This window comes from Hypanus sabinus, chromosome 27 (assembly GCF_030144855.1).
Source record: "Hypanus sabinus isolate sHypSab1 chromosome 27, sHypSab1.hap1, whole genome shotgun sequence".
Lineage (NCBI taxonomy): Eukaryota > Metazoa > Chordata > Chondrichthyes > Myliobatiformes > Dasyatidae > Hypanus > Hypanus sabinus.
In genome coordinates, this window is record NC_082732.1 from 26021850 (window position 1) to 26036206 (window position 14357).

A 14357-nucleotide genomic window follows, 5' to 3' on the forward strand; every position below is an offset into this window, starting at 1 on the left:
CTGACAACTTCCACATTCATTACACTGCCTCATTTCGTCCATGTTAATGAATTCATTGATAACTTGGTGGCATTTATATTTGGCCAGGCCAAAGTTCTTCCTTCCAGCTCTCAACTTCAAACATCCGTAAACTTCATTATCCATATCCTGATATACCAAGCTTGCAAATTTCATTATCCTTTTACTTAGAATCCTAGACTGGCATCTTGTTCAACAATGACTCTATTTCAAAGTTCTCAACCCTAGTTTTGAAATCCCTCTGTGCCCTACAGCACCTAACTCCTTTCAGGTATACAACCTTCTGATATCTCAGTTCAGTTACACTGTCTGCTGTACCAGTAGTTTTCACCTTTCCAACTTTGGCAACTGAGCCTTCAGTCAACTCTGGATCTCAGCACTGGGATACATGGAATCTAAGCTACACGCACCTTTACTCCATCTGCAAAGTGCAAGATTTCCGGGTTGCCAAGCAATTTAATTCCAATCCCCATTCCCATTCCAACACGTTGGTCCATAACCTCCTCTACTGCCACGTTGAGGCCACTCTCAGGTTAGAGGAGCAACACCTCAGATTGCATCTACGTAGCTTCCAAGCTGATGGCATGAACATCGATTTTTCGAACTTTCAGTAATTTTTCCACTTCCCCCTTTTCTCTTCTTCCGTTTCCACACTTTGGTTCCCCTTGCCTGCTTATCACCTCCTCCTGGTGCCCCTCCCTCCCTTTCTCCCTCAGTCCACTCTCCTCTCCTATCAGAACCCTCCTTCTCCAGCCCTTTACCTTTTCTACCCATCATCTCTCTGCTTCTTATTTTCTGCCCCACCCACCTGGCTTTACCTAATACCTTCAAGTTTGTAATCTTCCCTCTTCTCCCACCTTCTAACTCTGGCTTCTTCCCCCTTCCTTTCCAGTCTTGATGCAGGGTCTCGGCCCGAAATGTTGACTGTTTATTCATTTCCATAGATTCTGCCTGACCTGCTGAATCCCTCCAATGTTTTGTGAGAGTTACATCTAAAGTTTTCCACTTCTCTTTCAGTGACCTAGCAACTTGTCCAAGCTGCTCCAATTTCTACTCTTAGTATCTTTCCTTTCAGTTAGTCCTGACGAAGAGTCTCGGCCCAAAACGTCAACAGTGCTTCTCCCTATAGATGCTGCCTGGCCTGCTGTGTTCCACCAGCATTTTGTGCGTGTTGTTGTTTGAATTTCCAGAATCTGCAGATTTCCTTGTGTTTCCAATTTCTACCTGCATGGATTGGTATCAAATTTTGTTTAATAATATGTTTAATGCATGATTATGTTGAAGCTCCCATTTAAAATGAAAGCTGTTACGATGCAGACATCAACTTATCGAGGTCAAGAATGAACTTAATTCAATGTTTAACTTAATAATGAGATATGTATTCTGACTTATATGGAAATGCAAATGTGATACAAATAATTTGATTTTTATTCTAGAACTGGATTCCAAATGGCTTTTACTCAAGATACACTTCATTCCATAAAGAATGCAGCTATTTTGTTCCCTGCATCACTCAGATTTTCCATGGTATTGTTTAACATATATTTTTGGTGCCTGCCAGCCCTCTGGTGGTACCTTCAGTCCAGCTTTTTTCCAGATTTGCTTCAAATCCCTCTCAAACTTTACCTGCAAAAATACAAGAAGATTAATTTAATAAGAGGCATATTCATTCTTTAACTATGACTGGCAATTATAAGAGCTGGTCTTAATAACTGAAACTGTCTCCAACTTTCATTTTTGTATGACAGTACATCTTGGATACAACACAAATGCGTTTACTTAAAAAAAATACCAGCTTATTCCATAGAAACATACTGTGTGCATTGGGGCAGCACAGTAGCAGAGTGTTTAGCACAATGCTTTACAGTACAGGCAACCTGGGTTCAATTCCTACTGCTGACTGTAATGAGTTTGTGCATTCTCCCAGTGACTGTGTGGGTTTCCTCCCACAGTCCAAAAAACAGTAGGGTGGCAGATTAATTGGTCGTTGTAAACTGTCCTGTAATTAAGTGAGGATTAAAACAAGGGTTACTGGCGGTGCAGCTTGAAGGGCCAGAGGAGCTCAATAAGGAAATACAATTGCAGTTATTGAGTAAATACAAGACTGTTTCACACTGAGCTGTGAGAACAGGACAGGAATTAGAATTCAAGCACTCGTCTGGACTAAAATAACTGACATCAGGCAGGAGGTATAAATAACCCTAGGAAACAGTGGCAATGAGAGTGAGGGGTCATTTATCATCCACACTTTCAGCTGTTAATCCATGACAAATGACAATTAACAGACACCATATACAGTGGGTTGAGTGGTGCTGTGAATCTTACTGTCCCTGAACAGAAACATCCACTCAAGAATTCTGCCACAAGTCTGCTTTGCTCATGAACAATTATCATTTGTTAGCTACTGGTGCATTAAGTAATTACTGTCCCTGTGGAAGAGACAGAGAAAAGTGAGTGATGAGGCTGCAGGTTAAGGCACATATACTTACCTGCTATTTAAAAAAAATTTAACGAGTTGAAGTTGAACCACACTGTAGCCAACAGGCTCTGCAATAGGTTGTCAAAACAGCCCACTCATCACCGACACCATCCTTCCAGCCACAAAGGACGTATATACAGAAAGGTGCCGGCAAAAGGTCTGTAATATCATGAAGAATCCCACCCACCCTGCTCATAGACTGTTTATCAGGGAGGAGGCTACGTGGCATCTACACCAGACTCAAAAAACAGTTACCTTCCCCAAGCAGTAAGACTGATCAACAACACCACCCACTAACCCACCCCTCCACACCTCCCACCACCACTACTTAATGATTTCCTGTCAGTCACCGAAGGTACAGACACTCCTGTGCCTAGAGTCACTTTATGGTCATACAACCAATCTCTGTACATAAGCTATCTTATGTATTTATAGTTAGAGTTTTATTAATCTTGCATTCATTATCTTATTGCAGTTTGCTTTGTGCTGCATCAGATCTAGAGTAACAGTTATTTTATTCTCCTTTACATTTGTGAACTGGAACTGACATTAATCAAACTTGAATTCTCACTTCACCCCAGGGCTTACAGATAAACTTCAAACATTTAAAAGTATGTGCAGCTACTATTACACTTTCTTACCTGCCGCCGTCTTCTACGACCTTCCTTGACCCGCCTACGCAAAAACTTTGTACGTTTTAGCAACTTCTTGTACTTGTGCCTGTTCATCTTTCGCCTGCGAATCTTCAATACGTTTTTACATTCGATTTTGTCTATTTTGTAGTTTATTGTTGCTCCATCCTCTTCAAAAAGTTGGGATTCCTCCAATGGAGGGCAGTCATACACCAAAGGATTCCCTAAACCTACACCAATACCTTGTCCGTGGTTTAGGCCCAGACTGGGCACCCAGTATTTAATTGTCAGCCAACTTTCTGAAGGGCTAATGGACAATTTTCTTGGAATCAGAAGCTCCTCCAGCTCATGATCTAGTGCACACCAACGCTGTGGTTTCAACTTGTGTCTTGGAGATGTATAACAATCTTTGGATAATGTACTACATCTTCGAAGAACAGAGCCAAAAAGAGCCTGCATTCCTAAAAAATGAAATAAGAAGTCTATCAAATCCAAAATCTAATTCAACCTAGAGTTTTTTGTAATAGCACTGAACTGAACGGTGAGATATTTCAAGTCCTGGTATTAATATTTAGAGAAATTATGACAATATAAAGGACACCAGGGAAAAGGAAAGGAACTTTGAGGAATTCTCCACTGCACCTTTTTGTAGGGTTGACCAAGGTCTAGCATTGGAACAAGGGCAGCACAGTAGCGTAGTGGTGAGCACAACACTTTACAGTACAGGTGACACAGGTTCAATTCCCACCACTGCCTGTAAGGAGTTTGTACGGTCTCCCCATTGCCGTGTGATTTTCCTTCAGCTGCTCTGGTTTCCTCCCACAGCTCACAGACCTACTGGTTAGTAGGTTAATTAGTCATTGTAAAAGGATAGGGCAAGGACTGAATCGGGGGGGGGGGGGGGGTTGCTGGGCAACATGGCTCGAAGGGCCTATTCCACGCTGTATCTCAACAAATAAATAAAGATTAACAATGTGTTTTTGTTCTTTTTATCCCCCTTCCAATGTTGCCTTTGTCCTTCTCTCCATCCAAGGAAAAATGCAACACTGTAAGAGGAATAAAAATGAAAACTAAAAACTCTTATACAAACTAAATTAAAAATATTTTCTTCTTTTTAGACAAATTACTATTTACACCAAGGTGCTGGCTATTTCAACAACCTTCAAATGGGGAACCTACCACCTTGCATTGTTTAACCTCAATGCAAGGTTAAACAAAATGGTCTTGACCCTGTGCCTAAATAACTTAAAATAAATTGTGAGTCGCTTTGCCATGTTTGGGTTCAGAAAATGTATCAATAATGTAGTATTTATGCAAAATAATTTTAAACAGCAAATATAGCACCCTATTGTATTTTCACATAATACCATTTAAGTGTACAGCGACACTGTCTTGGGGAAGAAATTATCTTTCACTACCCTAAAAAGCAAGGGAACAGCCAATAGAATTTTTCGATGATTCCATTACTGCACTCCGTCAGTTGAAAGATTTATTATCTACATTGCAGAAGTTAAATATTTGCAAACCGTTGGATAATATAAACATTTTTTCATAGCTGCAGTGTTCAATGACTTATATGGAGCTGAAATAATACCATACGACTTGAAAATATAAGTATTGACCTGATTGATTTAGTCATGACTATTAAAACGATTCTTTAAAATATTAAAAACTTCAGATCTGTAATAAAAAACAGAAAATGCATGAAACTCTCAGTAAACGAGGCACCATCTGAAGAGAGGGGAAAAAAAAGAGTTAATGCTTCAGCTTGAAGACCCTTTATCACAAAGCAAATTTGTTTAAGTACCTTTGTTCAGTTTACTTAAGTGACCCTGAGCTTTGTGCTGCGTGTTACTGTATTTCTCAATAGCTTGCTGTTGACTTCTTCCGGTAATGCTGCAACAAGGCCTGATGTAAGACATGGAGACTTCAGAGAATGCAGATGCTGCAATCTGCTTGAGGAGCTCAGCAGTTCAGTGCAAGAGATATCCTGAAGGCCTGATGTAAGCTTAAAAACAGCACCTCACTTTCTTCTCGAGTAAATTACAACATTTAGAGCTCAACATTGTTTTCAACAATTCCAAATAATTCACTTTCTCTTTGTGTTAGACCCGACTACTTCTGCTGAAGTTCATCCATCCCAATTGCTGACTCAGTTCCTCCCTCAACACAGAGACTGCCTGATATGCTGGATATTTCTTACAGCTCTGACCTGCCTCTCTCTTCACTTGTCTCTTTATTATTTTCCCTCTCTATCTACAATTTATCACCATGACAAGTGTGACCTCAGCCTAACAGAGATATTCCCTCTGTCCTATCCAACCTTGCTTCATTAAATGCAACTCTCTCTTTCTCAGTTCTAATGAACAGTTGTACACCCGAAATTTGTTTCTCCTTCCTCCTTTGGGGGGGGGGGGGGGGGAGTTCTCATTGAAACCTTTCGAATATTGAAAGGCCTAGACAGAGTAAATGTGGAAAAGACGTTTCCCATGGTGGAGGAGTCTAGGACAAGAGCGTACATCCTCAGGAGAGAGGAGTGTCCATTTAAAACAGAGATGTGGAGACATTTCTTTAGCCAGAGGGTGGTGACTTTATTACCACAGGCAGCCGTGGAGGCCAGGTCGTTGGGTGTATTTGAGGCACAGCTTGATAGGTTCTTGATTCGACATGGCATCAAAGGTTACCGGGAGAAGTCCAGGGAGTGGGGATGAGGAGGGGAAAATAGATTCAGCCATGATTGAATGGCAGAGCAGACTTGATGAGCCAAATAGCCTGATTCTACTTCTATCTCTTATGGTTTTATATGCTGCCTGACTTGCAGAACGTTTCTAGCATTTTCTGTTTCTATCTAAAATCTTAAATTCCTATAAGAAAAATTTGAATCAGTTAGGACTTTATTCCTTGGAACTTAGAAGATTGAGGGGAAATTTGATAGTGGTATACTAAATTATGAGGGGTATAGATAGGGTAAATGCAAGCAGGCTTTTTCCACTGAGGTTGGGTGGGACTACAACTGGAGGTCATGGGTTAAGGGTGAAAGGAAAAAAGTTTTAAGCAGTACATGAGGGGCAGCTTCTTCACTCAGAGGGTCATGAGAGTGTGGAACGAGCTGCCAACACAAGTGGTGCATGTGAGCACAATTACAACATTTAAGACAAGTCCGGTTAGAAACATGGATGGCAGAGGTGTGGGGGGCCATGGGCCGGGTGCAGGTTGACAGCACTAGGCAGTTTAAATGGTCTGGCGTGGACTAGATGGGCTGAAGGGCCTGTTTCTGTACTGTACTTTTCTATGACTCTGTGACTCCATTCTTGCCGGAGACAAATTGCAGGAAGGACAAAAAAAAAAGACAAATGCACTGCAGCACAGAACCTGATCTCATCAGAATACACATATCAAAATTTTGATATCACAACATCTAAAGTCTGGTGTAAACTTCAGCAGGTTACTTTTCATTTCAAATGTTGACTGGAGGTCTCATGTGATTGCTGCTTAATGGTTATCAATTGCAGACATGATCTCAAAGGGCAAAGTTATGGTAACCGACTCTAGAACTTTCACTGAAAACTCAACCTGTCCAGCCACATTAGAAACATAGAAAACCTACAGCACAATACAGGCCCTTCAGCCCACAAAGTTGTGCCAAACATGTCCTTACCTTAGAAATTACTAGGCTTACCTATAGCCCTCTATTTTACCAAGCTCCATGGACCTATCCAAAAGCCTCTTAAAAGACCCTATCGCATTCGCCTCCACCACCGTTGCCGGCAGCCCATCCCAAGGACTCACCACTCTGAGTAAAAAACTTACCCCTGACATCTCCTCTGTACCTACTCCCCAGCACCTTAAACCTGTGTCTTCTTGTGGCAACCATTTCAGCCCTGGGAAAAAGCCCCTGACTATCCACACAATCAATGCCCCTCATCATCTTATACACCTCTTCCTTGGCCATAGATTGGGGTTTATGTGGTGAAATTACTCATCTCCTGACACCTTTTAGCTCTTCTATCATCTGCAAAGTATACAACTCCAGTCAGGGTGTTGACAGCACACTGTCCACTTGCCTGATGACAACTCTCTAGAAACTTGATACCTGGGACAATATTGTGTGAATGACACTTCTTCATTGACTGCCCGCATGAGTAATTAGAATCCAGAACATCCGAGACATCCAAGGGGATTAAAAATAAAAACTAAGGAGAATGGAATAAAAGGAATTAATGAGGGAAACTGTGTTGAGTGTAACTCACAAGTATGGTGAATGTGAAGTTATGGAAGCCCCCTTCAGGGTTAGAGTTTGAGATACAAGGAAGGGGAAAAAATAGCATTTCTATAGCAACTTTTGAGATTTTAAAAAGTCGCAAAGTTCGTTTCAGTGAGCTGTATCTTTTAAAGTGTAGTCGCTGTTATAGTAGGGGCACTACGGCGGTGTAGTTAGCGCAATGCTATTGCAGCTCGGTGTGTTGGAATTCAGAGTTCAACTCCGACACCGCATTCTAAAGAGGCGAGTAGGTTATTTGGTCATTGTAAATTGTTCTCCGATTAGACTAGGGTTAAACAGGCAGGCTCATGGGTGATGTGGCTCATTGGGCCAGAAGGGCCTATTTCACACTGTATCTCTAAATAAGTAAATGAATGAATGTATGAATTAATTAATAGACAGTATTCTTATAACCAACAACAAGATCAGATATATGAATTCCCGTTTCATTGCATAAGAATACTATAGCAAGGATGGAGGCCACGGCTCATCATGCTGAAATTAATACTTTAATTAATTCTACTCCTCTAGCCTTGTTCTTTGTTTTCCCCCATTTCAAGTTTTTCTCCAAATCCACTTCCTCGATCCTTTTGGTGCATTTCAGGTCACAACACACTACATATAGAAGAACCTTTATTTGTTTCTGGCTCCTTTGTGCATCACTTCCACAAACACCCCAAGACATATAGGCCACACTGTGCTCCTCCCCCTCTCTATTACTTCATTTGATTTTCTTTGACACAATTATAGCTTTTAGGGATTTCCTCACCGAACTCACAGCTGCCTACTTCATCCCTCATAGAGAAGTACAGCACAGACATAGACCCTTTGACCAATCTAGTTCGTACCGAACTATTTAAACTACCTACTCCCTTCAACCTGCACTGGGACCATAGGCCTCCATACCCCTACCATCCATGTACCTATCCAAACTTCTCTCAAGCATTGAAATCGAGCTCACGTGCACCACTTCCACTGGCAGCTCGTTCCACACTCTCACCACCCTCTGAGTGAAGACATTTCCCCTCGTGTTCCCCTTAAACTTCTCACCTTTCATATTAAGATCAACATCAGCATTCTCCATTGCTGCAGATCCAAGGCAAACCGAAGGAGTGTGACCAGAGTTACTGCATTTTACATCCAGGAATTCCCTCAGTACCAGAACCAAGTGACATTGCTACTTTGAGGAATGATTTTCTTAAACCTTCTCTTTATTCTCATCCTTTTCAGTATCACTTTAGCAGCCACACTGCTACACTGACAGTATCCTTTTCTTTAGTGAAGGTGCCTTCACTACAATCACTGTTTAATGGTCTCTGTGACTTGTTTTGTCCCTCAGCCATCTCTATCTACACTATTACAACTTATGTTTATAAAATCTTTATGGGGTTTATTTTAAGTTGGAAGTATGATTCAGTTAATTCCATTCCCTTGTCTTTTCTCCTTTTTTTTACATTTTCAAGTGAATATATTCTTATAGTCTCCAATTCCCTTTTCCAAGACTATTTTTTGTACTTCATACAGCCTGTTTTTCCACTAAATTGTGACCTTTGTATCCTGTACTTTTTCTGTTCTGCATTTCTACTCCATAAATTTTGCCAACCACTAACTTTGAAAGCCTTTCTTGATGTTAATTTTCTAACCCCTACCAGATCCACCTTCACACTAGCTATCAGTTTTAATGCCAATCTGCTAGGTTCAGAAAATTTTTCCACTCAGTTATTTTATTTGGTTTTAGATACACAGATATGTAGAAGAGTACAGCACAGGAACAGGCCCTTCAGCCCACAATGTTGTGCCAAACCAGCAAAAAGAGTAAATCAAAAACCCTAAAAAACTAATCCCTCCAATCCATATCCCTCCACCTTCCTCACATCCATATGCCTAACTTTAAAGCCTCACATATTTATCTCTACCACCACATCAGGCAGCACATTCCAAGCATCCACCACTTTGAGTTAAAAAAAATTAACTCTTATAACCCCTTTGAACCCACTCCCTCTCATTTTCAATGCATGCCCTCTGGTATTACACATTTCTACCCTAGGAAAAAAGATACTCTCTGTCTACTCTGTCTATGCCTCTCATAACCTTGTAAACTTCTATCAGATCTGCTCTCAGCCTCTGCTGCTCCACAGAGATCAACCCAAGCCTCTCATGATAGCACAAGCCCTCTAATCTAGGCAACATTTGGTAAACCTCTTCTACGCTCTCTCCAAAGCCTCAAATCCTTCCAACAGTGGGGCAACCAGAACTTTTGCAGAACTCCAGACGTGGCCTAAGCAGACTTTTATCAGTTGCAAGCAACATAACCTTTTGACTTTCGAACTTATTTTGCCTTTTTCCAAAGAATACAACACCAAGATGTTTTTCAGTAGAGAAGTATCAAATGGAGACATCAGAATTCTGAGCAATGGTCATTAACTATTTTCCCTCTCTGTACTTACTATCCAAACTGGGAATATTCCTTATGTTTTCTCTTTTTATTTCAGATACAGCATTTTAATATGGCTCTTTCTTTTACCACAATCATAATATCGCTCTTTTGAGTTCCAAATTATCTCTGTGAAACTTCAGCTTACCTGGAAATGTGTGTGCTTTCGCAAGTTGCAAAGACAATCTTGACAGAATCATTATGGTCATTCATTCAGAAGCAAATGATTAAAATCTTCAGTTCAACCTAAAAAACAGGATTGCAACAAATCTTAAAATCCAAATGGTAGAGTAGGGTTGAAGCAGGCGATGAGGTGATGCGCATCAATCGAGCAACCAGGTTTTTGAAGAGCCAACATAGTGGGGCAGGTGGTGTTCCTATTTACTTGTGTTCTTGTGAGATTAAGGTGGACAGTACGTTTGGTGGTGAAGCAAGGAAGACTAAGATGATAACTCTGATTGCAAACAGCTATGGAGGGAGAGCTCCTACTGTCTACGATGGTCCTCCTTAATTGCTGTGGAACTGCTCCATCAATTACAAGAGAAATCCAGGGAGCAACTTTGTCCACTAATCTTGTCATTTTACTCCATCAACAGAGAGTGACCGTTCATCCTTCTCAAATGTAGCTGCCAGAGTCTCCACTACAAATGCACGAATCCACAACAGACTCAGTTTTAATGCAGACTGGTGTCAACTGAAACTAGACAATTGGTTCAGTAATTTTTCGACCCCTTTTTTGGCCACAATCCAATTCCAACAAGCTTCTTGGAGTTATATCTACAAGATAAATGGAAACTGTGAAAACCATGTTTCCTCGAAAGTACAGTTATCATCAAAATATGTATAAACTTAGGGATTCATCTCCTTCCAGGCAGCCACAAAACAAAGAAACCCAATAGAACCCATTACAAAAAAAGACCGTCAAACACCCAGTGTGCGGGGAGAAAGAAAACAAATTGTGTAAACAATAAAATTAAGCAAACTGAAGTTCGTGAAATTGAGTCCACAGACACAAAGCCAGCAGCCGACTGAGTAGCCCATAAGTTGCAGGCCACACCCTCAGTACAGCGCAGGGACAAGTAAACCTGACAGAGCAGTGAACTGAACCCGCCCAACGCTCAGAGGATCAGAGATGGAGAGGGTCAGCAACTTCAAGTTCTTTGGTGTCATCATTTCAGAGGACCTGTTAGCAATTACAAAGAAAGCACGGCAGCACCTCTACTTCCTTAGGAAATCGCAAAGACTCAGCATGACACACAAAACCTTGACAAACGTTTTTAGATGTGTGGAGGAGAGAATATTGATAGGCCATGATGTCAGCCTGGTATGGAAACACCAAAGCTCTGAATGAAAATTTCCACAAAAAAATGGTGCACATAGCCCAATCCATCACAGGTAAAGCTCTCCCCACCAACTGACCACATCCACACAAGCGTTGTCGCAGGAAAGCAGCATCCATCATCAAGAAACCCCACTATCTAGGTTATGCTCTCTTCTCGCTGCTGCCATCGGGAAGGAGGTACAGGAGCCTCAGGGCTCACACCACCAGGTTCAGAAACAATTATTACCCTTCGATCATCAAGCGGTTGAACCAGAGGGGATGACTTCACTTGCCCAATCACTGAACTGTTCCCACAACCTATGAACTCACTATCAGTGTTTTCATCTCATGTTCTCAATATTCACTGTTTATTTTTTTTTATTTTTTTTATAGTTGCACAGTTTGTTGTCTTTTTCACACTGGTTGTTTGCCAGTTCTTTCATTGCCTCTATTACGGTCACTGGATTTTTGAATATGCCCACAAGAAAATAAATATCAGGATTGTATATTGATAATAAATTTAATTTGGATTTAAATCCCCCAATTTTAATCATTACTAGCAATGTACATGTTCAGTCATCAGAGTCCAAGTCCAACAGGAACACACTGACTAAAGCCTATAAGAAAAAAGACTTCACATTTGGCATCCATTAAACCAAAAGTTTCTACCAGCCTCTTCCTCTCCCAAACAACACTACCATTCAACAATGAAAGCTTGTGACTAAACCCAAAAAAACAAGTCACCACTCAATCCAATTTTACATCAATGAAGAAATTTACCATCACCTTTCAAACATCAACAACATTGGGGAGCATGCCTTATGAAAATAGGTTGAGTGTACTCGGCCTTTTCTCCTTGGAGCGAAGGAGGGTGAGAGGTGATCTGATAGAGGTGTACAAGAGGTATTGATCGAGTGGATAGTCAGAGGCTTTTTCCCCAGGGCTGAATTGGTTGCCACAAGTTTTAAGGTGCTGGGGAGTAGGTACAGAGGAGATAGACGTCAGGGGTAAGTTTTTTGCTCAGAGAGTGGTGAGTGCGTGGAATGGGCTGCTGGCAACGGTGGTGGAAGTGGATACCATAGGGTCTTTTAAGAGGCTTTTAGCTCTTGGAGCTTATTAAAATAGAGGGCTATAGGCAAGCCTAGTAACTTCTGAGGTAGGGACTTGTTCGGCATAACCTTGTGGGCCAAAGGGCCTGTATTGTGCTGTAGGTTTTCTATGTTTCTATGTCTTTTGGCCATCCGAGGATAAAATATACTCACATATCTCAACCTCTAGCCTTGCACAATGCTGCTGACCTATTGAAATGCCGAGACAGAGTAGAGATGGAGAAGATGTTTCCATTAGTGGGAGAATCTAGGATCAAAGAGCGCAGTCTCAGAATAGAAGGGCATCCCTTTATGACAAGAATGAGGAGGAATTTCTTAAGAGTCAGTGGGTGGTGAATCTTTGGAATTCGTCGCCATAGACGGCTGTGGAGACGAAGTCATTGGGAATATTTAAAGCAGAGGTTGATACTTGATTAGTAAGAGCATCAAAAGTTACAAGGAAGAGACAGGAGAATGGAGTTGAAAGGGAAAATAAATCAACCACGATGTAATGGCGGAACAGCCTCAATGGGCCGAATGACCTAATTCTGTTCCTATTTCATACGAATCTACTTGGCAGCACAGACTGCTGCATTTTTACATACTTCAGTGACACAGCTATCTATATCAAGCTTCTTAAAGTACTAAGATGCCACCACTGATGTCTGCAATTTTTTCTGACAGAACAAGGCAACCAAAACACCAACGGCTTCTCCGGTTACACTCGGTTGGTACCATAACATCAACATTCAAATCATAAACTGTATTCCGAGTTCTGTCACAGAAAGTAACTGCTGGGTGAACAGGGATGCTCGTGGGTAAACAGAAGTACCTCTCGGCACTATGCACCAATGCCTGGTGAAATACCTCCGATTCCATCTATGGTATTTCCTCATACTGGACACTAACGGACAGGGGAGAAAGTTGACGAACACTACGACCCTCAGACCGACCTTCAAAATAAACGTGACCGAGAAGCTTCGAGCACGGCAATTTCCAACTTACCCGCCCCCCCTCAGAATATCCGGCACTTCCGGTTTAACGCTCGAACCGTTCCCCCAGTGCCGAACACTGAACGAAAGTTCCGCTTTCCTGACAAAAATGGCTCTGGGGTTGTCAAGTCAAAATCAGAATTAAGCAGGTTTGGTATCACTGGCATGTCGTGAAATCAGTTGCTTTGCAGCAGCAGTATTTTGCAATACATAATAAAAATCTATGTTACAATAAGTATTTACTGTATAAAAATAAATATTAATTAAATAAGTAGTGTAGAAGAGAGGGAAAATACTAAGGTAGTGTTCATGGCTTCATTGTCCATTCAGAAATTGAATAACGGAGGAAATTGTTCCTGAAACATTGAGTGTGTGCCTTCAGACTCCTGAAATCTCTCCTTGATGGTAGCAATAAGAAAAGGACATTTTTTGGGTGATGGAGGCATCGCCTTTTGAAGGTGCCCTGTTTGTTGGGGAGGCTACTGCCCATGATGGAGTTGACAGTTTACAATGATCAATTAACCTACCAACCAGTACGTCTTTGGACTTTGGGAGGAAACTGAAGCACCCGGAGGAAACCCACAGGGAGAACGTACAAACTCCTTATAGGCAGCAGTGGAAATTGAACACAGACCACCTGCGCTTGTAAAGTGTTGTGCTAACCACTATGCTATCATACCACCCTATATGTTGGGCCCAGGATTTACCCTCAGAGATGTTGACACTCAGGAACTTGAAACTGCTCAACCTTTCCACTTCTGATCACTTGACTTCCCCTTCCTGAAATCCTCAAACAATTCCTGTCTTACTGATGTTGAGTGCAAGGTTGTTGCTGCCACACCACTCAACTAACTAATCTCACTTCTACATGCCTCATCACCATCTGACAAGGAGGCATACAAGAGCCAGGTGGTGGGACTTCCCAAAGTGTGAACATGGGATGGCACAGTAAGTGCTCTTGATGGTGATCTAACAGCAGTTAAGTGTGTTGGCTCCTCTGGCTCCGCAGGTGATATGTCGGTAGTCAGAGACTTCAAGCTGGCCTATTTGAAATCTCCTGCAATGATAGGAAAGGCATTAAATTGCACAGTTTTATGTCTGCTGATTACATTGCTCAGTGCCTGAGGTGGTA

General features: G+C 41.6%; 1 protein-coding gene across 4 annotated transcripts; it reads right to left on the bottom strand.

The window, feature by feature from the left end:
• Window positions 1-1360: 1360 nt before the first annotated feature.
• Window positions 1361-13305, bottom strand: aurkaip1 (aurora kinase A interacting protein 1). 4 transcript variants are annotated; one of them, XM_059952027.1, is made up of 4 exons: window positions 13239-13305; window positions 9973-10070; window positions 3139-3590; window positions 1361-1644 (listed from the first exon to the last, which is right to left on the bottom strand). In XM_059952027.1, the coding sequence occupies exons 2-4, from the start codon at window positions 10031-10033 to the stop codon at window positions 1528-1530; spliced, it is 630 nt and encodes a 209-aa protein (XP_059808010.1). In that variant the 5' UTR covers window positions 10034-10070; window positions 13239-13305; the 3' UTR covers window positions 1361-1527. The 4 variants fall into 4 exon arrangements, with proteins under 4 accessions (XP_059808010.1, XP_059808011.1, XP_059808013.1 ...); XM_059952028.1 differs by having other exon boundaries at window positions 13187-13260; XM_059952030.1 differs by lacking the exon at window positions 13239-13305 and adding an exon at window positions 13101-13221.
• Between the last annotated feature and the right edge of the window lie 1052 nt (window positions 13306-14357).